At 40.0% G+C, this 26,327-nt stretch overlaps 2 protein-coding genes across 4 annotated transcripts; one reads left to right on the plus strand and one right to left on the minus strand.

Moving 5' to 3' along the window:
* Positions 1–1,640: 1,640 nt before the first annotated feature.
* borcs6 (BLOC-1 related complex subunit 6) lies at positions 1,641–11,921 on the plus strand. 2 transcript variants are annotated; one of them, XM_020089522.2, is made up of 7 exons: positions 1,641–1,922; positions 3,858–4,450; positions 4,809–4,992; positions 5,184–5,366; positions 7,868–8,031; positions 8,363–8,446; positions 8,772–11,921. In XM_020089522.2, exons 2-7 carry the CDS (start codon positions 3,869–3,871, stop codon positions 8,895–8,897), a joined length of 1,323 nt encoding a protein of 440 aa, XP_019945081.2. In that variant the 5' UTR covers positions 1,641–1,922; positions 3,858–3,868; the 3' UTR covers positions 8,898–11,921. The 2 variants fall into 2 exon arrangements, with proteins under 2 accessions (XP_019945081.2, XP_019945082.2); XM_020089523.2 differs by lacking the exon at positions 5,184–5,366.
* On the minus strand, positions 11,858–25,467 carry LOC109630576 (hyaluronidase-1). Of its 2 annotated transcripts, XM_020088840.2 has the most exons (8): positions 25,282–25,467; positions 24,792–24,984; positions 16,985–17,659; positions 15,726–15,974; positions 15,434–15,580; positions 15,059–15,145; positions 14,299–14,493; positions 11,858–13,772 (listed from the first exon to the last, which is right to left on the minus strand). In XM_020088840.2, exons 3-8 carry the CDS (start codon positions 17,600–17,602, stop codon positions 13,368–13,370), a joined length of 1,701 nt encoding a protein of 566 aa, XP_019944399.2. In that variant the 5' UTR covers positions 17,603–17,659; positions 24,792–24,984; positions 25,282–25,467; the 3' UTR covers positions 11,858–13,367. The 2 variants fall into 2 exon arrangements, with proteins under 2 accessions (XP_019944399.2, XP_069382827.1); XM_069526726.1 differs by lacking the exon at positions 25,282–25,467 and having other exon boundaries at positions 14,311–14,493; positions 24,792–25,261.
* Positions 25,468–26,327: the final 860 nt, after the last annotated feature.

Raw genomic sequence — 26,327 nt, forward strand, 5'->3', positions numbered from 1 at the left:
AGTTAATAGCTTTTCTCTGATAGTAACCTCCTCAGACACAAAAGTAAAATTTTGCTAATAGTCATTGTGCTTATTGAGTGTTTTACTAGGAAACTCTGGAAGTGTTGAACTATTGGGTTATTTCAGAAATCCAATTGTCCTTTAGGTAAATTCCCCAGGCTTTGATGTTTGGCACAAAAAGAAACAAATGGGATACAACAGCCGAATAACCACCAAGAGAGCGGGAGCAGCTGGCCTGGATGCATGGGGTAAATTAGAAATTTTACAAGCTCTCTAGATGTGGGGAGAGTGTGGTTTTGAACCCTCTCTCCTCCTCTGCAGCGGTGTTTGTCATTTCTGACCACACTCATTGGTTTGAAAGCCACAGACATTGGCCCAGGTTCCACTGTGGAGGCAAACAGGCTAAACCAAAGCCTCCTGTGTATTTACGTGTCCTCTCCAGTCATTTTACCAGCAGTTTAAAGAATTTCAAATCTTTATCTTCTTCTGTTGATATCAACAATTATATCATTATGATTTCCAAAATTATGACTCGTGGGATATCATTTAGCAACTCAAAAATGATTTATTGATCTGTTTGCAGTATTTTAGCACTTACCCCGATCATGCTTTTAATTGAAATTCTTCCTCTTTTTATCTGCGAATATTTTTTTCTGTATCGTACGGTGGCCGAGACAGCTCAACACACTACAGATTAAGAAAACACATGCAAATAGAAAAAACACTTGCAAATTCAGAAAACAACTTCTTTAATTTGACAGCACATGTGCTGCAAAAAGTCACAACATGCAAATACAGAAACTTGCTGCAAATAGCGAGGCGACACCGTAAATGTTTCCAGGGGACCCAAAAAGGGATGCACCTGGCTGTAGTTCAATAAATTGTGAAGTTTCATCACCACTGATGAGTACAACACCATTATTTCATTAAGTCACTGATGAAGTTGTTTTCTTAATGTTTTTTCTATTTGCATGTTTTCTTAGTTTGTAGTGCGTTGAGCTCTCTCAGCCACTGTAGGATGGTCCTCATATCTCCCTAAATATATGAAAGTGACCACCAAGACCACTGTGTTGCTATGTGCCAAATAGTGAAACATACCCTTGAGACTCTAAAACAATCAAAATGCCCTCCAGGTTCTCTGATGTTCAGACTAAACACTTTTGTTTCCCTTCAGAGTGCACAGTGGCTATAGAAGGTCAGAAACTGAAAACCACAGAAGCACAAAGTCAAACCAGGAAACACTGACTGTCAGGTTTTGAGATTTGAAGTCTCACAAAAGAAGCAGCTCTGTGTGTTTCTCTGTAGCCTTAGAAACACATATCTTCAAGGTTTATATCAGGGATGTCTTCTGCATCGTTCCTCTCCTCCCCAGAAGGTCAGAGGTCAGAGGCCCAGCTGCACGCCCACAGCTGAAGAAGTCAAGATCAAGACCCCTCAGACTCAGCTGCCAGCACAAGATGCTGAACCTTTGTCTTCCTGTGTCTTCACTAACCTGGACGCTCCTCTGCATCTAAATGTAACTGTACTCTGCCCTGTGGTGTTTGTCTCCATCTGCAGGAGAGCAGGGACACACACAGACTGAGCCACGGTGACGTAAACAGTAACACATCAACACACACTCGGCTTCAGGATGCAGGAGTCACGTGTGGTGTCATCATTATGCCACAGCAGCACACAGCGGTTCTCCTCCATTAGGGTTACACACAAATGAACAGCACTGGACTCTGGCTGTGGGTAGTAATAAAATAAACTCGGTATTACATCATACAGTGTGGAGAAAAGTTGGTATTATTACTTCTTGAAATAATATCGTCTAAAACTGCTTTTATCATTGTGAGGCGGAACTGTTGTGCTGGGATCCGAGGGGAAGGATTTCCGGGTCGGACTTGGTTGTTACATTTTTCAGAACAGGAACTGCTCCGGTGAGTGTTTTCTTTAACTAATTGAGCTGTGAGCTGGTGTTGTAAACCCTCAGCGATAGACCTGTGCACATTTCTAGATGATACACCCTCTGTAGTGTTCCAGTGTCGGACAGTTACCAGCGAACCTTGTAAACACTGTGTTTTAAAGGCCAGCTAACGTTAGCCGCTAGGTGCTAACACTATTCAATAACATTCACCGTTGACAGCGAGTTAGCAAGACGGCTAAAGGCAGCAGCACATCAACTTCCTCATCGCACAGTTCTCTGCGTCGTCTTCATTTCTCTGTCGCTGTTTGTTTGTTAGCCACACAACGTGCTGTCTGTGCTGACAGTCCACAGGATGTGAGCTAGTGTTAACATGAAGGTAGCTCAGACTAAGCTAGTGCGAAGCTTAGCAGCCGACTACTACGTCATTTCACATGAATGAGAAGATGTGTGCAGTGTGTTTGTGGCAGAGCTGCCTCACGCTTCAGCAGCTGATATGATCCAACAACCCTGGTCAAGAAGAAAACAACTGGGTTCAACATTTCCAGTTGGAGTTACTGCACATCAACACATTCAGTTCTGGAGACTGAGACGAAAAACAGAATAGTGACGTGACAAATCTTCACCTGCAGCATGAGATTGTTGTTGCCCACCACTTTATCTTAGCTCATCTTATTTTCTTATAGTTATCACACAAACACTGCAGCCCTCCTTTGTCGTCTCTGGTTATGTTTGCTAACTGTGTGTGCAGGACATCTACGTGGAAACATTCGAACTGACTGTAATGTTTATTTGATAGCGATCGATACAACACCTTGAAAACAACCCAATGCAAAGCAGTGCAGCATTTGTAGTATGTGCCTATAAGACATTTACACACAAGACATCAGAATTAGTCAAAGATAATCAACTTTACTCTCAATTCTGCCATATGTACAGTCCAGGACATACAGGATTGAAATACAGTTTCTTTCTGATCGCTGCTGTAAACATATAAGAAGACATTGAAGTACACAAAGCATAATTAACACAATAAGTAAGTTAGTAATAATAAGTACCCAGTCAAAGAGGCACAGGGTAGATAAGCTATGAATGGACTACAGTGAATGATTGTAGTGCAAACCGTGCAAAATAGATTATGCAGTGCAAATACTTTATGAGGAGATAATTTATAGTTGTGACGAGACTAGAAAATTAATTTTGTTGACCTTATGCAGCAGTGTGACTAGCTGGAGAACACATGTCTTAACATACACACACAAACACATTTCTATTCACACAAACACTACCATGTATACACACATTTACACACACATGGTGTGTGCATGTATACATACACACAGACCCCCCCAGTCCCTACACATGACTGCAAAATTATTCGTTTGTATGAATTTCTTGAGTTCTTAAATTCAACCTGTGAATTTAGAACTTTTCATGAAATGTGATCATGTTCCTCTAATTTGGAAACATAACAGTTTATTCAACTATTTTCCCTGCTGTGTTACTGTATCCAATGAAGCTTTTTTTTTTTACAAAATACAACACTATTACAAAGATAGCACAACTTAAAAATGACATGCACCTTATAACTAGGTCATGCCTCAGAACTTTGAAGCACCAACCAAACTGTGTCTGCAGCATTTAATAATGAAACCTGGAAGATATTCATGATTCAAATTAGGATACATGTTTACCTGCAGACTATTTCTCATCAAGGTAATGACCTTAATTTTAGCCTGATACAACAAGCAAGGATAAGAGGTTTAAACAAATATTTATTCACCAAACCAAGGTGAAAGTGAAAAAAACCCCAGGTATTCTTAGCCCTTGTAAACAGTGGCACTTGTTAGTATCCATTTGTCAAACAGCAGAACACAATCATTAACACATCATTTAATGTGGATTTAAATAGCAGAACTTCATCCTCTAACATTTTCTCTTTCTTCACCAGCAGGTGGAGGGATGAGTCTCTCCCCTGTGATTGGCACAGAAGTGCCAGAAACAGCTAACGGGGTTGTGATACCCGTTGTTTCAGAGAACGGCCCTAACGTCTCTGTGAAATGCGGAGGAAGCAGAGCTCCCTGTTCTGGGGAGGGATCAGAGGACAGCTCCCTCGGACATACAGAGAACCATATAAATGTGGAAAACAGAGTTTACGATGGCGAAGGTCACCTGGATACAGAGATGGCCATTAACGAGAGAACCTCCAGTTTATCATTGCACACAGACCCGTCTCTCTCCACTGACACATGTACAGGATACTCAGAATCAGTATCTATCGTCAGAGACATTCCTGAGGCCTCTAACACTGTCGAGCCTCCTGGTGTAGCTCTGCTGTGGGACTCAGCACAGACCAAAGACTCATCTCAGCGAGAAGACCTCATCTCCCGGGACGGACAGCTGACAGAGGCAGATACTGTGGATGGAAGCACTGACAGCCGAGACGAGGAGGAAGATGGAGAGGCGGAGAAACAGGATGAGGAGGAGGATGAGAAGAATGAAAACAAGTGGAGGAATCCGTATGCAGGGAGAACACAAATGGACGTGAGTGGACTGTAGGATTACTTTCGGATGTTTTGTTGTTTAAGTGTACTTAAGAGTGGAGAGCATCATGGGAATAAAATCAGGGCTTACCTCCTTTAAATACACTCTGCTGAGACACTATTCTTCACATAAACTAAAGCATGTGCTGTGGAGCACATGATGAATTTCTAAAAGGACAAATAAATCTGTCTATCGATGTTAAAAGTATAAATCTCTAATTTTCATTTAATGGTTAAATGTGAACATGTGGTAAAAAGCTGTCCATCAAATGTAAGGCTCCTGGCTTAGTTTCATAATCATTTTTTATTAAGCAGTAGTTTAACTTCTTTCTTCATTCATCTCCCCACCTCCTTTTTAGTCTTCACAACACTACTCATCCTCTGCTCCCGGGCCTAGCACCGCCTCCTCCTCCTCTCCCCATCCTCCTCTTCCCTCAGATGATGGCCCCTGCCCACCCCATGTCATGGCCCAGGTGTGGGTTCGCAACGTCCGGGGGATGCAGGATAGCAAGAGCCTGGATGAAATCAGCCAATCATGCGGAGGTAGAAATCTGTTGGAGTGATCTGTCTTCTCTTTACTTGCTTGAAACGATAACATTTAAGACCAGTAAAACAAGTAACAGAAAAGTAGTGGGAATTGTGACTGTATCAATGGGCTTTTCATCTTTTTATGTTCGTGATTAGTGTCAGCGTTTTATAACCGTATTTAGCTGATGTTTGCGTATTATCCGTAGGCAGTTTGGGGGCCCGGGGAGGGGGCAGAAGTGGCCAATCAGAGGGTCGACGGGCTACGATCTCCTCAGCTCTGGAGCTAGAGGGGACGGTCAGCCATGATGGAGACCTAACTCACTTCATCACTAAGAACCTGGAGCAGAAGATCAAGATGAGCTCCAAGCCAAGTCTGGACTGCGATGACTGTGAGTGTGGAGCAGAAACAAACTTCACAAGATGGTTCCAAGACAATTCAAAGGATAATTATAAAAAAAGATAGTCTCATGTGAATATAAACTGTATTTCTACCAAATTGAATTACAGCTCATAAATACAGAATGGTTAAAAGACAAGTACTTTTAGATTTATAAAAACATTAAAATGAGATAGATACTGTAAATTAAACATCATAAAATAGTAAAATGAATAATAGTAAGATCTGATAATACTAACAGCACATTAAGTGTAGGCTATCTTGTAAAGGTGAGACTTTAGTACGGATTTACAAGCTGCAGTGAAGTCTCTGGATCTCACACTGAGTGTGCTATTTGTGTGTTTCATGTCGTGTTGTATTTGAGATGTGTAGAAGAAATGTGTGCATACAGCACATGCACTGATATAGAGGTGTGCACACACAATGCCGTGATGAAGGCTGCTTTCATGACGGCTTATGTGTTAGAGTCAGGAGACTGAAAGGGGAACTGTCTGTTTTCCTCTGCAGAGGGAGGTGTCAGACATGGCACTTCAGCAGGTTAATAGCGTTTTTATAGGTTTCGGTTCTAAATCTGCAGTACTGGGTGTCTGACTCTGTCAGATCCACTACTCATCATTCATATGTAGCTCTGGTTATATCCAAACCATAAGTAATGGAGAATTGATGCACTGTATTAAGCAAATGAATGGCTTTGACTGTTGGCTCTCGACAAACCGATGGAGGTTTATATGAATCATCATCAGCCCTTCAGTTTTCACAATGTAGCAGTATTGTCCCATAAGCCTGATCTATACAAGATGTACGTTGTCCTCAAGTAGAGCTACATCAGATTTGATCCATTTTGTGTTCATACATTTCTACTACTGTTTCACAAGTGTGTGTGTTCTTTGACCTTGATTCATGGTGGGATGCAGAGGCTCTGAAATAATGAATACAGTCAATGTACAGTTTAAGCAGTGAAGGTTTGATCTTTGTTACAGACTATTTCCTTAAAATTCAATCAAGTATGCCTGATTTTTTTTTTCATCAACATCTCTGCATGGTCCCTTGAGACAAACATACTGAAAAGCTCCATATGTTATTCAGTGTTAAAGAAAGTTAAAGGTCAGTGTTAAAGTTGGTGGATACATTCTTGTCCACATCCTATCCTCTCACCAGGTTTTGAGGAAATCGGTTCAATAGTTTTTGTGTAATCGTGCTAAAAAAACTGATAAACAGCAATGAAAACCATAACCACCTTGGTGGAGGTAATGGTGGAAGCAGCAGGTCATCAGACTCCTTAGACAGATTTCTGTGAGGTTACCTGATAACATGCATGTTTTTATTTTCTTTTTGTCGTCTACCAATATTCCTCATTATTTATAAGATCGTAATACATTTGTGCTCAGTGGTTAGAGAAACTGCCTGCTCACAGTAGCTCAACCAACTTCCCCATTTATAGTCATCTCTGGCTGATTTTTTATAACCAGATAGATATTATATATTAATACTTTGACATTGCTCTCTCTGTCTTACTTGTTCCAGGCAGATTTAATTAACATCAGATTATGTTTTAATGAGACTGCAGAGATTCAACCCCAGAAAATGAAACGATATTTTCCCCCTAAATGTCTCACATGTACAGCATGAGTTACAGCATGAATTAAATCCTCTTTGTAAGCTCAGCAGGTTGCCCTGCCTGTCCATTAGCAGCCGTCTGTCTTATCAAGTTTTCCAGGAGAAAGAAAACACACCGCTGCCCTTCATTCAGAGAAAAATCCCTCTGGATTAGAGCGTCAGCAAAACTGGCCACTCAATTTATACCCAGGAACAGAGTGAGTGTGCCCTCAGCGGCAGCTCATTCCCTCTACCTGCTGATTCAATTAGGATGGATGACTCACAGACTTTGTTTAGACTGCAGGGATTTATTACTCAGGTCTTGCTGCTGCCTAACAGGACTCTTTTTCAGAGATGGAAACCTTTCTTTGGTTCACTGGCCACCCAGGCTTTGTGTGTTTCAAGATGTGATGACTTGAGGCACAAATGTTTTTTTGGTTAAGTGCCATAGTTAGTTTGAATACGTGTTGGCAGTGTTTGTTTAAGAGCAGGTGTTTCTTCAGTGTTTCTTCAGTGGGTCTTGTGTAAAATGTGTGTTTCACAATTTTTTCCACTTTTCCTGTACAAAGAGTTTGTTGTTTGTCAATTAGTTAGCCAACAGAGAATTAATCATCAACAGTTTTGATTGTTATTTGTCATAAATTGAGCAGAAATGCAAATGTTAGCTGGTTCCAGCTTCTCAAATGTGAGGATTTGCTGCTTTAATCTGTTTTAAATTATTACAAATTAAATATCACTCAAAGATTTTTGATGGGCCTTTCTCGCTATTTTCTTTTAACATTTATATATTCTAAATGTTAACATACAAACCAAAAGAATAATCAGTTTAAATTAACAATTAGTTGCAGACCTATTATTGTATATGATGCATCTAATTTCATCATTATTTCTTCCCAGCGGACTGTTCTGGGCCCATCTACCGAAGTCGGGGGTTGTCACGGAGACCAGCAGATATCCCACCCATTGATCCATCTGTCCTAATGGACCTTCAGAGACACACACAGGAAGTGGCGCAGAGTGTGGAGATGATGATGCGAAGCCTCAATGGAACCATCCAGAATGTGAGTATTCAAATGAGAAAGTTCTTGTACAGACTGTATTTACCTTCCTAAATTCTTATTTTGATGATGTACGTTGTCTCAGTACCTGTACTCTGTACCTGTACTCTGTACAATGACAATAAAGTTGAATCTAATCTAATCTAATCTAAATTTAAGTATACACACAACTGTCTCTCCCTCACAAAATCTCCTACCTTCTTGTCTCTCTCTCACACACACAAACACACATACACAGATTAATCTCTGCCTCACAAGCATATTTCTCACCCTCATGCCTTTTTTCGTCCGTCTGTGCAACTGATTGATTCTGTCCATCTGTCTGTCCATCCAGATGACAGCTCTGAGTGTGGGCTACATCCAGACCTACAGAGACTCTGTTGATAGCCTGGGAGAATCTGTGGACATGAGTATAAAGGTGACATAGTCAGCAAATCAAGTCAGCACTGTGATTATTAAAATATCTCAAATTCTTACATGAGGTCATAGTAGGCAACCCCCAAAAAATGTCCCCTCCCACCGTCCATTAGTCAGTTTATTAACGACACTAATCAATAATAGGTTGTGCTTGATTCACTCTCAGGACTTTTTTAACGGTGTTGTCAATAACGTGATTACAAGTAATGGACCTTGTATGGGATTCTTTGTTTTCTATCTGATTCAAGTTATTAATCCTTATTGATGTGTTTACTGTATATTAAAGCAGCTTTTTCATTGTCTGCCTATTATATGTGATACCACAGGGTATGTACACGCTGATGGCTCGCTGTGAGGAGCTGGATCGTTCCATGCAGCCTATACACACCCTGGCCGCGCAGATCCGTGACATCAAGCGCACCCTGGACGCTCTTGAGGCGATTTGCAAGTAACCCGCATGTATGGGATGAAAACACATCCCAGCTGGAAAGATCCATCGTCAAGCACATCCTGGACGAGGCTGTCTACAAGTAACTCCACCCATCTGCAGGTACCACACACATACTGCGGTGAAGATTAAGTGCACCACTGGAGTCCTTGAACCACTGTTACTAGGCATGCTGGATGATTGGCGCTCATAGTCCCTCCGCTTGTTCATTGTTCGAGGTGGCCATGTTTGTGTTGTGCGATCTCAAATGATTTGCGCTTGATTTTCTCTAGGGTCTCAGCTTTTTTTTTTTTTTTTTAAAGCAACTTCACTTCCTCAGATAAAATCTTGAAGATTAACCATTTTTGGAGACACTTGGCCAAGTGCCCTGAAAACACATATAAGGACGCACACAAAGATGTGGGAATAGACGCCTGCTGTTCCCACTCTACAGGAGGAAGTGTGTTGTTATCCGTCCAGACCGCTTGGTTCAGATTGCACTAACCTTTCCTCTCCACATGGGGGCGATGTTTCTCTCTCTGTGTCTCTCTTGGGTTATGAAGAGGGACCGTACAAACTGCTCAGAAGACAGTGACTTTTGCACAGGAACAGAAAGTCTGTTTTTTAATCTTATGCAAACAAAGATCAGATTCTTTCATTGGGGAATAAATGAATTGAGCGACACATCACATCTTTCTGTCGGTCTGTCTGCCTTTTTTTTTTTTATTTATTCTGTTTTCTAGTGCATGCTTTTACAAAAAAATAAAACAGTGCTTCTGTATCACTGACCGGCTCTGCTAGATTTCTCCACTGGAGGCCACTGACCAGCTCCACTGGAGCATTTGGGGTTTAACTGCTGCTTGAGGCTGTTTGTCAGGAGTAATGAGACTGGGAGTGAGACTGAGCGCTTTTCTCCCTCAGATCCTCTCACACTGTCCATCAATTTAACAAAAAACGAAATTTAAATTACACAGCTGCTTCTCTAATTTGTTTGGTTAGCACCATGAATCATTTGGGCTGAAAACTCACTTCAGTGTCTGTGCAATCTAAGATGTTATTGAAACCCTAACCAGAAAAATATCTTCTTCACAGTGGCTTTAAATATTTGAAAAGCTTCACATACTCATGAATTCTAAAGTGTAAACCCTTCATGAATTCAGTCAATTTACAAGAAATAAAAACTGCATTCTGGCTGCTACACACTAGAGGATAATCAGGCTGGTTTTTGAACCTATTTGCACCTTCAGACAATCGCGGGGGCATTCCCGACTGGAAGTCACTCTGTGCCGATTATCTGCCCAAATAATCCTCAAGTGCGCAGGGTTTATAAAATAATCGTAATGCTACCGACTGAGTCAGAGCCTACCTGATCTCGAACTGGCTGCGGCAGAAACCTGCAATAGCACGAGAGAGAGCCAGAGAGCGAGCCAGCTGGGAAGCATCACCAACTGGATGTTGTGTACTTGTACATTTGTGACTAAACACAACACTTAATTTCCAACTCATTTCCAGCTCGTGCTGCCTTCTGAGCTATGTTTTTTTTTTTTGTCTGCAAAGTTGACACTTCGACATTTGTTTTTCTTCTGAAGTCTCATTTAATCACGCGAGTGTTCCACACTCCAGTTCAGAAGGTGGCAGGAATGCGCCTAAAAGTGGTTTGCCATCCGTCATAAAGAAGGCTGAAGAAGAAGAAGATATTGAGGTTCTGTGAGGTTTCAAGTCTCTGGAATCTCCACTGTGAAATTGTTTCCAACAGACAGCAAGCATGTGGTCTGTGTGTTTGTGTTCTGAAGATTATAAGATTAAAAATCGGTTTAATCTGTCATTATGTCTGTGGTCTCCCATGTTTTTAAATTAGTCAAGAGTTGAAAATCCTCTAGTGTGCAACAGCCCTTAGCAGAGATCCATTTCAAAACAATCCATTAAATTCTTTTTGATGAATTGTTGTCGGCAAAGCCAGTGAATTAAATTAGCTGCTAATCGTCAACCATTGGAGGCAAAAACATTTTGGTAATGTTACAACAAGAATCAGGAACTATCACTGGATGGAGTCGGGACACAGCCTTTGGATCTGAACTAACGTGGACTCACAGCACATAAAATCAAGTTGGAAAGTGAGTATTTGTCAGTGTTAGAGTCACTGAACAACAGCACTGTCTCCTGCTTACCGACTAAAGCCATGTGCTCTTACTGAGCATTCTTCTTGATTTAATGAAGAGACTGTGGTACTTCTGTCATTGCACTGGAGGGTAGAGCTGTAGTAAATCATTGTACATGTAGTAGATCTATGCACATGTACCTATTACTGATGGCAGGCAGGATGTAATTTGGCTTGAGTTGTGTTAAAGGTGTGGTGTGATGCTTTCTTTTATGGAACACTTCAGAGCTTTTGGAATATTTATAAAACGGAGCAATAGTGCAGGAAAAGTAAGTACGTTTTATTCTTGGCCATAAAATTGATGCCTCGATCTACTATAAAATGAACTTCTTTTCAAAGCGACACATTTGGAAGTGGAGCTTTTAGCAGCAACATGGTCTAAAGTGTCTCTACATGCAGCTCTGCATGTGGTTTCACTACTGTGGGTAAAGATCATGTTGTAGGCTACACAGAAAGCTCCGATTGCATGAAGTGTTACATTTCCTCAAAGTCGTTAGCCATATTTTGTGAACATTTTCAGGGGAGAATTCAAAGAGGGGGGGGAGCATCATTAAAAAACTCATATAAAAGTTAGTGATAATCCTGGTTCCCTGGATGATACTGAAATTAACTCAAACATGTCCAAGGCTGTAAAGATGAACTGATCTTTTACAGATGAAGGTAAAACTGTCCAGAGAGTTGAAATTTAAGCATCTGACATGAGAGGAAATGTCACTTTCTTGTTCATAATATATATAAATGTATGATTCATGGATTTTCAGTTTTACAATCAGATGCACCCGTGTACATATGATCTCTTTCTGTAACTAAAAATGATTTAGATACCCTTTGTCTTGAGTGTATATTTTAATGAAAAATAACAAATAAATTTACATGAGCTGCAAAAACAAACATTTGAGTCTTTTGTACTAGATACTGCCTCAGGGAACACTGCAGGATATGGGTGAGAAAGAGACAAGATATAAACAACACTGACTTATAAAAATATATATACATAAATAATGCTGACTTATTATGTGTTTTTGTCTTTATTTCTTCAGAGGTATGTCTTTCAAAGAACAGATACTGCATTCATAGCCAATATTATATGTAAAGGAGCCTTCATTACCTGCTGGGGGGAATCAGACATTTTGACTTACCATTGTAGCAAAAGCACCGGTGTCACTGATAACATTATTGATGGGTCTTTGCTATTAAAATGTCCCAGTAAGCCATGCCAGTGTGACAGTGAGCCAGCATGCACAGTACCAGCACCCTGAAACGCAAGCAGCTAAATGGAATCCAGCCATTATTCATTTCATTGTTTACGTCTGTGCTTTTCCTTCTGTGACATTTCACAGAGGATGAATGGTGCCAGAGATCTGCAGCTCAGCACATATGTCTCTTGCAGTCATTTACCTCATAGTGATAAAAATCCACCAATGTATAGTCCGGGTGTTTTTGAGAATATGAAACATTTGTATGCCAAAATTTACATAAATTCTCTTTAAATGAAATCTCAGAGATCTGTCTATTAGACGTTTAACTCAAAATTAATGCACAAATGAAAATATGGGCAACAGATCTTCAAAGTCAGTCATGTACTTCAGTTCACCCAAATTACAAAATAATTCATTCAGTTACCATTTACCTCAAGTGTGTTTTTTATGTACCTGCGTCTGATTGTTTATTTGTTAGCAGGATTACACAAAAACTACTCAACAAGTTTCTGCCAAATGTAGTAGAGGATGGGTGTAGATGCAGATAAAAAATGTTTCCACTTTCTTTTAATGTTTAATGACAAAAAGATAAGTTAGTATCAGTCCTCTTCCTTTTTTCCTTAAATTTCTACAAGAGCCACACAATCGTGTCGGACTGTAAGGCCTTGGCAGAGATGTATACAATCACTCAGTGCCATTTTAGTTTCTGTTTCATCTTCTCCAGGTTTTAATCTGTTGTTTAAAGCACTGACAAGTAAATAAAGAAAGAACATAAAACCTCATTGAAGGTTTTTACAGACTGCTTTCATGTATCTGTGGTTGGGAAGACTGTTGTTTTGACATGACAGTAATAATCAGAATCAAAATAATTGTCTGGAATGTTATTTCTCCTTTCAGGAAAAAAAGGTTATAATACAGCCAGTATTTATACCACTGTCTCTTGGCACATCCAGTGATAAGTTTGGACTTCTAGGACTCCGTCTGGACTTGTTTTCTTCTTTTGATGCTCAAAAAAGTCATTTTCAGCTACAAAGCAGCACATCTGCAGCAAAGCATGGATTCAGTGTCTTGCTCAAGGGCACTTAGGAAGGGCCATTTTAGCCCAGACCTTCCTGGTGAAGGCAGGTTTATTCACATTTTAAGGTTCTAGGCACAGACGTCCAATCACCAGCAGCAGCAGAACAGTCAGGTGTGGGGCACTCGGGGGATTCGTACCACGGCCTGTAGGTACCTCCAGTGAAGGCGATGGACTCACAGTATCCACTGAACTGCTTCTTCTTAGCTCAGTCGCAGAGGCACCTTTCGTTATAGAAGCTATTGTAGATGCAGTTGTAGTTCCCACAACGTCTCCTGTGTTTACTTCTACTGTTCCCCCAAAAGATGTTCCGTCTTTGGGGGGCAGTCGGTCGGAGACGTCTCCGTCTGCGATCTTGTACCACTGGCACTGGAAATCGTTCTTCCATATCTCAGCTGGGTCTGGTTCAGCTGGTTCAGCTGGTTTAGTGTCTGTGTCCGGCTGATCTGTGGCTTTTGCTGCTTCTGCCTGTAAAGAGTGATAGAAAAAAACATTCACATTAGCAAAAAATGTTGCCTTAAATATCTGAGAAAATAAAAGAGTTTACAATATCTGTCTGAAAACTGAATTGTAAATAATATAAAGCTAATTTCAAAGTATATATATTCATAATGTTCTGCAGTAACAGTTGATTTTTAGCTCCATTAATCGTAGCTCTCAAAAAGACCACTTTTCAATCCTTTTAACTAAAACAGAACATTATCTAGTTAATTAACTAGAAACTCTAGTAAATGTGTCTGGTGTAAGACTGAAAGATCCCCACAAGCATTGGGTTGTGTCATGCCTTTGTCTAATGACACAGAGCTGCTTTGATGACTTTGCCAAAATGAGACCAAAGACAAAAAGAGTCTGGTTTATATCTGAACGAAGTTAAACGGACGTTTGTCAGCATCTGCACATTTGTGCCTCTGCACAGTTTTAATCATAGCTGGGAATAGAGTGCTTCATAATCCAGAGTTAACATTGAAATCAGGTAAAATTTACTTTCTCCCACCTTTTCCGTCACCTTTTCAACTACTTCAGTCGGGGGCTGGAGGTGGAGGTAGGCGGAGCTTTCTGGTTTTTGACGCACACATCGGCCCTTTCCCTGGCACAGAGAAGCTGAGCAGAGTCGAGTTGCCGTGGTTACGTTGATGGAATATGGTCCCAGGACCTTGCGGACAAACTCTGCCAGGTCCTGGCACTCTCTCTGGGAAACAAATAGGCAGATAGCTTGATTTCAACAGGAAGCAGGGACAGTGGTACCGGTTGATTTATAAAACACATCTCCTTTTTTTCTTTTCTTTTAAACCTATCATGTCATAGTTTGAGCTGCTGGAAGAAAAAGAGCATTTGTAAAACATAAGTAGGTTGTGAAAAAATTGAAATAGAAAAATATGTTTTTATATACTGAAGTCTGGTGGGCAAAAAAATAGAGAACTAGATTGGCATTGAGAAGAACGCATACTTCCGCCAAAGCCCATCATTCCCCTTAAATTCAGTTTTGCTGCACACAGAGAGAGTCCAGGCAATATTTTTTCAACCAAATCCAAATATTATTCCATTATTTTCTTTCTTGCCCCATGTTCCTGTTTCGTGGAAATCTACTCAGTTGTTTTTGTGAAATCCTGCTGAAAAAACAAATCAACGAGCAGTTGCAAAAAACAAAACCTCCTTGGCAGAGGATATTATCACAAGGATAAATACAGATTAATGTGCAGGTGTGTGTGCGTGTGTCTGTGCGTGTGTCTGTGCGTGTGTACTTATGTGTGTACCTCTGTTTTAGTCTCATTTCTCTCCCAGATGACAACTCCAGCTGTTCCCAATGCAGCACTTTCTCCTATGGTGTTGACCAGGTCTGTCTGCAGAGAGCAGCATGTGGACGGTCACACACTTTTGTTTTGTGAGCTTTAACACTTTCAGTTCATCAGCAGCATCAGTTTGTCAAGCTTTAATTTAAGCAGGTTTACATCAATGCAGAAAGACAGTATATGCACTATTACATTCTATTACATTCTTTGTTATCATTTCTACATATGAAGCCATTAAATAATCGGAGCCATGATACTATGGGAATGTACTTGTTGAAATGTATGGTGCATCTGCATCAAATACTTGATACAGCAGATGTGTCAGATATTAAACATCACCTGTGAGAGGAAGGTATTAGTTGAGGTGTAGACGCTCTTGACCAGTGGGAATACAGGAAGATCAAACGTCATCCCAGTCAGAGATGATACTCGCAGTGCTTCTCTTATTTGACTGGATAAATAAAGTCTGGCTCCTGAAGTCCCGCCCTAGAAAAGGAAAACATGTTGCACACATTTGCAACTCAGTTCAAGTTTCACAAGGACAATGATCATATATTTTTTTATGACGCTAAAGCTCCTTTCATGACTTTTTACTTTTGATTATTTCACATCAGCTGGTCATGTTGCCCACCTGCAGCTTCTCCAGAGTGAGGAGCGGGTAGAGGGCGGAGCTTCGTTTCCAGAGCCACAGAAGCTCGTCGTTAAGGGCCATCTCTGCAGCAGGGCACTGGCCGGTGTAATTGGCTAACATGGTTTGGGCAGGGTCGCCGTTGTAGCAGCTGGGATAAGGGGAGACACCCCATAATGCTTTGGGCCGTAATCTTTTGGCCTCCCGTAACGTCTCCATCATTACCGCCTGCGCGGCTGCCTCAAAGTCCACCTGCGACAAGATCAATAAGATCACCTTTCAGCCTCCTCGGATATTTGAAATGGACACACCAATTTAATTAGTGACAGACACATTTAGAAGTGTTTCTGTTGAGTTAACTGTAATTTTCGTTTGTCTGGTTTTATCCGGGCCAGTGTGACGTGATGTAACAGATCGGAAAGCATGTCTGCTTTAATGCAGGAGTAGAGTTATAGGATAGTTAATACTTTTGCATTATTTTTCATTATGTTGCCAAGACTTAGGTTGTGATAAAAAAAAAAAAAAAAAAAAATATATATATATATATATATATATATATATATATATATATATACACACAATGAGTAAAAAGACACATTGTTTACATATATTATACACAAACTCTTCCTCCTTCGCTTTCTGACTGAGTGGAGTCCTCATGTTGCTTCACCCTGTCACATCACTTTATAACTTTATCTCTTTTCCCTCCTCCCATTTCTTCCTTGGTGTCCACAGCATAACTTTTAAATATCATAGTCTCCATAATTATGAGTCTTTGATGTCATGGGACTGTGGTCATGTTATTAATGATAAAATCTCAGTCAATATTTGCATTTTCCATCAGATGATGTCTCTTAACTGAAGGAGAAACACTTGTGGAAGGTGTTTTTCTTTTCAATTAGCTTCCTACCTGCTCGACCATAAGCCAGTAACTAAGGGTGGCTGTGGCTCAGGGGGTAGAGGGGATTGTCCTCTTAGGTCTGTGATTTGATCCCAGTCTTTCCCTTTCTTAAGTGTCCTTGGCTAGTGTCATGCACTGTATGAATGTGTGTGTGAATGTTTGAATGGCAAAAAAAAGCTACTGTAAAGTGCTATGAGTGGTCATCAAGGCTAGAAAAGCACTATATAAAAACAGACCATTTACTATGTTCTACCAATATCCGCCCATGATCCTTCACCACCCATCTCCCATTTATTTCTTGCACAATTGTAGTTTTCCATTGTTGTTATTGTCCTCTTCACCTGAATTCTATTCATCTTACCTGAGACCACTTCTCCACCTCCTCTGGGCTCCAGTTAGGGAAGAAATTCTTCAGCAGGTTCCTCGATGCTTCCAGATACATAATTTGCTTCTCTCTGTTCCTGAACCACTGGGGGGACCACTCTGCCCAGCGCAGCACCCCCAGCCCAAGATACCTCGGTGCAGGTAAAGCTGCTTCCAAGTCCTGCTGTGCCTTCTGGAGGTGGTTATCAAGTCGTGTGTGCTGTGGTAGACCCCCATTAATCGGAGTGTCTTTGTCTACAAAATATGGGTAGTTCCCCAGTGTGTCCTCGTAAAAGAGAGCCACCCGGCCCTCCTGCTCCATCCCAAAAGATCTGGGATCTGTCCTACTGGAGCAGGCCGAGTTGGGGATGCCCCAAAAGATGATGAAAGGCTGTCCAGACAGGAGAGGGGGGCGGGCTGGCTGGGGTGGACCAGCTATACAGAGGTCTGCAAAGGCAGTGAGCAGGAGGATGAGGACGGGTGTTAAAATTGAAGGCTGGACTTGAGGAATGGTTGATGAAGACGCTGGTGTGGATATTTGTGTCCTGAGATTGTAAGGCGTCAGTTGTTGTTCCCGCTCTGCGTCTGGACGCGACCGGGTCTCGATCCACGCCATTGGAGCGGCCAGCTCTCAGGCTCTCACCCGTTCAGGCCTTCACAGCCGATCATGTTCCTGTAAAACGGAGAAGAAATCAAACCTCCACCAGTCTGTAATATGATAATCTTATCTTTATGATATACTACAGATCTTCTAAGTTAATGTTTATTTGTCCAACTTTGCTGACTGTACAATTCAAACGTTAAGTGATAGGTATGGATTATTCTGAGTAACTGAGACCGGCAATTGCTGTGTTAAGAACATTCACCTGTATTCACCTCTGTTTTATTGAGGTGGCAGCAGAAAACTAGTTGTGGTTATTTCAAACATAAAACAAAAACCTACTCTAACACACAAGTGGTAAAAGAGAATCTGGTCCTTTACATGATCTACACTGTACATTACACACCCTCAGAAAAACAACACAATTATGAACGACATAGACAATTACCAAAATAATGATGACAAGAGCAGAGCTGGGCGGAAGACGTGGGCAATTCAGTTTTCTAATTGATTTTGACAGGAGCAATTTTTGTGCTTGTTATTACTTCCCTAGCATTGGTATGTAAAGCTCAGTGGGTGGTAAAGGTCTACCATCGATACTATTAGAGTATTCAAATTTCCTGTTTGCCATCGCCAGGACTTTTAATATTCTTTGCAGTTTTCGTAAGAATTTTAGAAGTACAAATACATTTTTCTAATGTAGACACAGTACAATTTTAAAGATCAGGTTACTATCAACACCCCACATATGTTTTTTATCACTGCAACCGATATCAGTGGGAAACTAGTTTAATGTTGTGTTAGACATTATTGTGGAGTTTAAATATTTACCATGGCTCAAACATATACTGATCTGAAGTGGCTGATGAGTTGAAAACATGGTTGAATTCACAGAACATATTTCCTGATATTTACTTTCTGTTTTGATTCTGTTTTTTTATATTTGTACAGATCATAGATTCCTCACGGGTTACATGAGGCACATGTCATGTTGACAGCTGATGTAGTTATGATTTTATACATGATGCAGCAAAGTATCAGTGACTTCCACTCCACATCTTTTGATACAATCACCCTTTACTATCCTCACATGTTAGACAGTCACACATTGTTCCATATGTTGACAAAGCGACCAAATGTCCTGCAGCAGTTCAACTACTTCTACGCCTCAGTTTTCACACTAATCTGACTTTTTTTTTATCCATAGACAACAAGATAATAAAAGTAGAAAACAAAGATATGAACGAAGAGTCATGCCAAACATTCAGCCTGTCGAACATGGGATTACAAATGGCCCAGTGAACACACATGCTTTTCCTCTAGACTGACAAACTGTCCAGTTTGTGCATCAAATCAGACTTTTGTGCAATGATACAATACAAGTTGCTTAACAATACAGTTAAAATGCTCCGATAGCATAAAACAACAATATAATGATCAATGAAATAAATAGATTAAATTAAATAGATAATTATTTTTTTATCCAAAATAAATATTTGTTCAGTGACTTTGCTACAGCTTAAATAGCCAATCTCGTATCTGAGCTCCACAAAAAAACTCAGTAAACCTCATGTGATTCCCCTCAGACACCCAATTCCAATATATCCAACTTATTATCTATACAAAATGTTCACTCATATATCCTCCATTGCTGTTTTCCACACATTCTCACACAGGAAGACGATCCAACAATCAGCACAGGACACATTGTTGCATTAGTAGTACTGTAGTGATGCTAAATAATCTGTCCATTTCTTTAGAGGTTTTATCATTAAGCTTTTAATCCTAAAATTTGTAGCAGGGGCAATTTCTCTCTCACAGCTCCCAGTTGAAAATGTTGGTTGGGGAGCACATGTTATAAAAAATCATATTTCACCAGCAGCTTCATACAAGTTCAATAAGTATTACTAATGCATCTTTGCTTTCCACCTTTCACATGTATCACACTGTTTCCTTTTAATTAACTTAATGAGTCATTTGTGACTTTCCTCTCAAAGCTGTGAGACTGACACGCAGATGACCACTGTGTGCATCACTCTGTTCATTAAGATAAGAATAAATACAGTGCTAATAAATGACAGCAGTAACTCTCAGGCCAAACACACGTTCTAGCACAACACTTATGTACAGTTAACTACTCAAAATCTAAAGTTTATATAACATGAGAGACTTTATTATTTAACTACACTACATTTCTTTGACATATTACCCTTTTTGATTCTGATAGATTTAGCTGAAGGTTCAATTTGACATAAAAATAAGCAAAATGTTCATAAAATATGAAGTTTACTTTTGGAGTTTAAACCAAACAACATTTAGTTAGACCACCTGCAACTTTGAATGCATCAATAATAACACAGAGGCATCAGCAGCATCAGGAAAAGAAACTTTGAAGTTGAGCACTGCAGTGTTTTTCCTGTGTGTGTGTGTGTGTGTGTGTGTGTGTGTGTGTGCGTGCGTGCGTGCGTGCGTGCGTGCATGTGTGTGTGTGTGTGTGTGTGTGCGTGCGCAGTGGTAAAAGTATGAAGACTGATGCGATGCAGTTTGAAATGAAAAATAATAGAAGTGATGAGAAAAGAAGGTTCATCTCCTACATCTTCCCTTTTAAATCTGATCAAATCAGAGACTGGAAGAAATGTATTGATACCAGGCGTGAAGGAACTGGTGTCTGACTGGCAACAGATTAAGTTTATTTGACTGATGAGTAAAAACTCCATGAATAAGTAACTCTAACACCTTCCCTGCCTCCAGGACCTGTGTCACAGGCACTGTTGTGGCTCTTATGTTGATCTGTAGCTAAACTCCTCCTGTTCCTTTCACATAGTAGCTTAGCCTCATTTCTCTCTGTCTCGTCTTCATCCCTCCCACTCCTCATTCAGGAGACATGCCTCGATTAGAACCTGTTTTTTAAATCTCTGAACTCTACTGGAGGAATAAACACAGTTTTTTCTTTAAAATATTTCCTCTTCTGTTAATTTGATGAAGATGATGATGGAAAGCACATTTCAATACTCAGTCCTAAAATCTGACATATTGTTCATTACACATAGTTTTCATACAAATACATCAACTGCTCAAAGATCCTCAGCGATCCTGTTTGGAAGCATCTGTCTTTCTCATGTATCTTCCCTCTTTTATCAGATATACCTTGTCTGTGCATTTCAATGATTGATGGTTTCTGTTTTTAGATAAATTATATTTAACTCTGTTCTATGCTCCTTGATAAAGAACTGCAGCATTTTATGTTTTCCATCTTATCTCACATAATATATATATATATATATTCATATGTATAAATAAAACACTGCTTTTCAATTTCACTACAGATTAAACAAAGCATGTTAATTACTGTAGCTAACCAACCTTACCTTAGCCCGTCAACACAAATAGCTGCACAATTAAAAACAAATCAAAGGAATCAAAGGGGAAATGTTCCATCACAATATGTGACTATTGTCTGGAGTAAAGAAAGTACAACATGTTGAGAGATTTCTCCAACATGAAGAGAAAACTTCAGAACAAGGTCCTGCACATCCACACTGAGGTGTTCAGTTCTCAGTCTGGCTGAATACACCTCCGCTCAGGTGGAAGTTATCTGATGTGGAGTCAAATTACAAATAATATGCAACAAAACTGTGGTAATTCACTGTTAATCTGTACCAGGCCACACAGTCATGATGGATGTTTAAACAGGCAGAATGAGTGAGTGATAACTGCTGGTGGGTGGGACACGCAGGTGTTTTCAGGGACATCTTAATAAATAGTTTAATGATGAAGTTTGATTTGTTTACAAGAAGAGAGAAACAGTGATGAAAGCGGCTTCACTTCATTATTGGATTTCAATGTTGCTGTAGTTTAGTAAATTTTCTAGTATTTTGTAGCATTTTTTACTAAATAAATCTTTAACATGAATGCATGACTGACTGATTATAACACAGCACCAACTACATTGATTAATGAGCAAATTGAATGTAAAATCATTCAGTATAAAAACCTGTCACTACTTTTATATTTTCCAATACCTACATTGCACATTTGTACATTCATTAACAGTAATCCATCAGACTTCCACCTCAGTGCATTTTAAGCGTGTTCTTATCCACAGTGACTGGGTAGGAACAGTTGTATAAGCTACCAGATCTCCAACATAATAAGCCACTAATACTCAGGAGGTCAGAGGTCATAGAATGCACAGTGTTTCTGTTTCTAAAAAAAACTGATTTAGAATCTGTTGAGTCTGAGATAAGATGATTTGATGACTCTCTCAGCATGTTTCTTTCTTTATCCAGTTTTTAAACATCTTTAAGGAGAGTCTCAGCTACAACAGTAACTGTTGTGAAAGAATTAACATATAGTAATTATTCATTAAGGGCATGTTTCCTCCCTTGCTAGTACCTGTCGGTTCTCACTACAAATTATTTTAAGTGTGACTACAATGCTGTCAGAGCATATTTGCAGAAACACACAAATAAGAGAATAGATAGAAGTCCTATATTTCTTCTCTTGCACCATTCACACAGTATGATACCGTGTTCGTCTACAGACACGAGTAGGGAACTATCACTTCATGTTATCATCGCCTGCTTTCAACAGTGTTCATAATCTGGTCTTTATCTGTTACCTATTTTATTCCAATAGCTGTAATCTCATCATACTGTATGTAATCCTGCAGTTACTGTTAGTAGTGAATGGTAAACGTGATATGTGGATAATCTGGTCAGACTAAGCTGCTGGTCTGTGTTTACTCCTCTGTCTGGGCACAGGCTGATCCTGAGCCCAACGCCTCCACAGCTCACCGGCAAAAAACCCCCCACCTCAGCCTTATTAGTTACATGTAACCGATAACACACCCAATGTGTCAGCATGTATGTTACATAGAGGTTAAAAAAATATATCTCACTTTTTATTATATTTTCTAAACAGATTGATTATTTAAGTCCCTCAGCCAAGATGGAATGGTTGAATTTGTAAACACAGCAAATTCTTGTGTTCATCCCAGAGTTCATTTGTCTGCTCCTCGCCCATAATCGCCACCATGCTGAGCCAAGAACACAAAGAAAAATCTTGTTTTAGCCTGCAGGGACTCTGATTTGATCTAGTCGCCATCTGACAGTTTGTAAATATGTTATTTTGCACTTGAGGAGAAAAGTATTTTTGAAAAAACAAAAACACAACAAAGAACACAAATCACTTAAATGTAGACATTGAGCTCTTCCATCAAATGTAAGCTGCAGAATCACTGTTCCTTTAATGTTTGACAATGAGCACCAAACATCAACCAGATTGCCGTGCAACAGGTTTATTTTTCTTTTTTTGTGTATTCATAGACACTCTTTGAGAAAGTCTTTGCTGTACTTTCTCCCCAAACTTAGAAAACACAGGTTTGTTTTGTTTTCAATTGTCGACACTTCAGAGACCGATGCCTCCTGATTGTGGGCAGATTAAAGTGCTGCTCTGCCTCCTCATGTTCCCTCACCGTGCTGCTGCTCAATGAAGCGAGAGGAAACGGTGGTAGGATCCAATCAGTGAAATCAGCAGAGATTAGGGTGATACATGCGTCACTCCTATCTGATGCCCAGAAAAGAACCACTGCAGTCGATCTAAAGCAAATCACTGCTCAGGCTCAACAGTGGTTTCAGTTTTTAGGTGTTAAAAGAACATTTGCTCAAAGAAAAGAAACCTTCAAAGTGCAGAACTCACTTTACTCAGTGTTTTTGTCATCAAGTTGTGGACATTCATTCTTTTTTCTTCATGATGCAAAACCTTGAGCAGTGTGATAACAGTATACATAAGTAAGACAGATCAGGTATATTTAGGAGGGTGGTGGTCGATTGTGTTTGCTCTGAAGATTGTTGCCAAGTGGTCAAGACCATAAATAACTACAAGAGTCCCATTTTAATTTTGGCTATCTCTTTCTCTCCCTCTCTCTTATTTTCTGTCGATACCTACTGTGATTTTCAATAAAGCCTTAAACATGCAGATGAACCTCCCTGCAGTGACTGACATTAAAACACAGCAGTAATGTTCCTGTTTTCACCCAATCAAACACTTTTTGTAACCAAAAACAATGACAATATCAGATGCTGGTCGAGTCGCCTTCATTTCATATTTTCCTCTTTTCTTGCTCTCAGGAAATGTGCTGGGACTTTTCATGGCCTCCAGTGATGGAGTCCAAATTGTTTTCTGGTGACCCTCTGACCTTTCCTGCTCTGCCAGTAGCATCATCCCCTCTCTCCTCACATAGTTATCAAAACAACCTGAGATGAATCACTGGCACTTAGATGTGATTCAATATACAGGAGAAATACAGTACCAGCTAAGCTTACTTACTTCACACCTGTAATACTCATACATGTGTCGGTCACATCTGCAAGTTTAGTAAATCAGTTTCCTGCTGCAGAGCCACAAGACAGAAACGTGTAGATGTGTTGATGTAGTTGTGTACATCGCTGTATTAGTGATGAAATATGTTAATGTTTCATGTCAAAATGTTTTTCCACTGACTTTGGAATGCGGAAATTATTTATTGTATATACTAGTATTATTTCTCAGTCTTCTCTATAACTTGATTATCTTCATATAGAAACAATGATATTCGATATGATATTTTTGCAATTTGGACATTTTTTATTTTAACTGTCATATAGTTTTTGGCTAGAAACAGTCAAAAGTACAATTTACACCACAAACAGCAGGTTAGTTAAGACAGTCAACACAGTGATGTAGAAAGGTGTTTTGCCTAAGAAAACAAATGTGTTTTCTTTAACCTTCTCTGAGCTGTAGTGTGGCCATGTCATAGTTTTATAAGCTGAGGTTATACGCGATCCACAGCTTCAGCCTCTCCAATACAACGGTGCTCGAAATCACTGAACAGTCAGTTCAATAGTTCAAATGTAAAACCACTTAATACACTTTTTCTGAAGACAAGGTTTAGTTACTATCAGGAAGGTTTTCTTTACATCATTTGCTACAGTAGTTTTTTTTAGGGCTTGTTTGTTCATGTTTGAATTAACCACTACTGACAAAACACAAACATTAACTTCAAAAAAAAATCTCCACATCTCAGAGTTTTTAGTCATTCAAACTGAAAATGTTGCTTAAATTAGCTGGATTAAATGAAACCAAATCAAAAGTGCTAAAGCACTCAAACTGGATAAATGCTGATCGGAAGCCAAACCAAGTCATCAGGACAAGTGAAACTTACCGAGGCCGGAGTTGCTCCTGTATTTACTCCTCACAGTCCGGACACCGTCTGACTCTCTGCTCCTGACATTAAGATGTTTAATTCCTCTGTCTTTTGTTTTATTCTTCACTCGTCCATGTTGGAAATTCAAATCCTGTTGGATTTGCGAGGGCATAGATAAGCTTTGCATGTGAAACATGCAGCGAACAGGAGCCTGACATCCGGAAGAGAGAGATCGAGAAGGGAGGGAGGAGGGAGGTGTAGAGACAGAAATAGACAAGAGAATTAAAAAGAGAGATAAAATGTGACAGGAGAGAAAGAGAGGGAGGAGGAATGAAATAAAAGACAGAAATAGCTGCAAAAAGTTAAGTTAGAAAAGTAAAGAGTGGTAGAGGAGGCGATGAGACTCAGTTGGAGATAGAGAGATGGTTGGGCAGGTGTGTGTGCGTGTGTGTGTGTGTGTGTGTGTGTGTGTGTGTGTGTGTGTGTGTGTGTGTGTGTGTGACCTCACCTTCACAGCCAGGCTAAGCTTACTTACTGAGAGAAGGTAAGCAGGGTCAGTGTCGCCCCCGCCGGCTCACATGACCAACGACACTGACCGTAATCCCATAATCCTCTTCTATACTGCTGCCGCTCTTGGCTAAACAAACACCCGAGCTGTGGAGGATCACACCTGTCTTCCTCCCACCCCCCACCTTCACTCGTACTCACTTCCTTCCACCTCTTCATCTTTTTTTGTCTTCTCAGCCTCCTCTTCCGCTCTGTCACCTTCCTCCCCTACTTCATCTGTTTGTTTTTTAATCATCTGTGTAAATTTTAATTTCTTTAACTCTCCTCCTCCTTCTCCTCCCCCTCCAGCTCCTTTCTTCCCTCCCAAATCCCTTACTCCCTAATCTCTTTTCTTCCACAGTTGATTCTGTTGTTTTTCATTGACCTTTCCTTCAAGGATGCAGCTGCCACAAAAAAAACACACCAGCATTGTCTGGGTTGGTATGACACAGCAATAACCAATGCTCCCTCTTTCTCCATGTCCTTTTCTTTTTCTGCTCTTTATTTTACTCTCATGCATTTGTTTTTTATACCCTCTTTCATTGTTGTCTAATCATGAATCTTGTAATGTTATATTGAGTGAAAAAGAATCTTGGAACAGCCACAACATTTAATGGGCTCTATCTAATCATGTTCCATCCTTCCATCAGGTTTCATGGATTTTCATCTGTTTAGTTACTACTTGAGGTACTCTCTGTGTAATCGTGCTGACAGACAGACAGACAGACAGACAGACAGACAGGAGTGAAAACATAACCTCCCTGTCGGAGGTAAAAATGTGAACAAATCAGTGGAGGAATGTGTATCATGACACCAGTAAAGATTTAAGCCAAAAAGGAGTCTGTACAAATGTCTCCATGCTCAGAAACTACATGAAAGATCTTCACAACTTCTGGACAGTAATTTTCCACTAATAATGAGAAACATAAAATGTTTAAGTCACTAATGAAATGTGAGTTACATCCTCCGTCATGTGGCACAATCTCTTTATCACACAGTAATGAGTAA

The sequence above is a fragment of the Paralichthys olivaceus genome, chromosome 6 (genome assembly GCF_024713975.1).
Source record: "Paralichthys olivaceus isolate ysfri-2021 chromosome 6, ASM2471397v2, whole genome shotgun sequence".
In the NCBI taxonomy this organism is placed as follows: Eukaryota; Metazoa; Chordata; class Actinopteri; order Pleuronectiformes; family Paralichthyidae; genus Paralichthys; species Paralichthys olivaceus.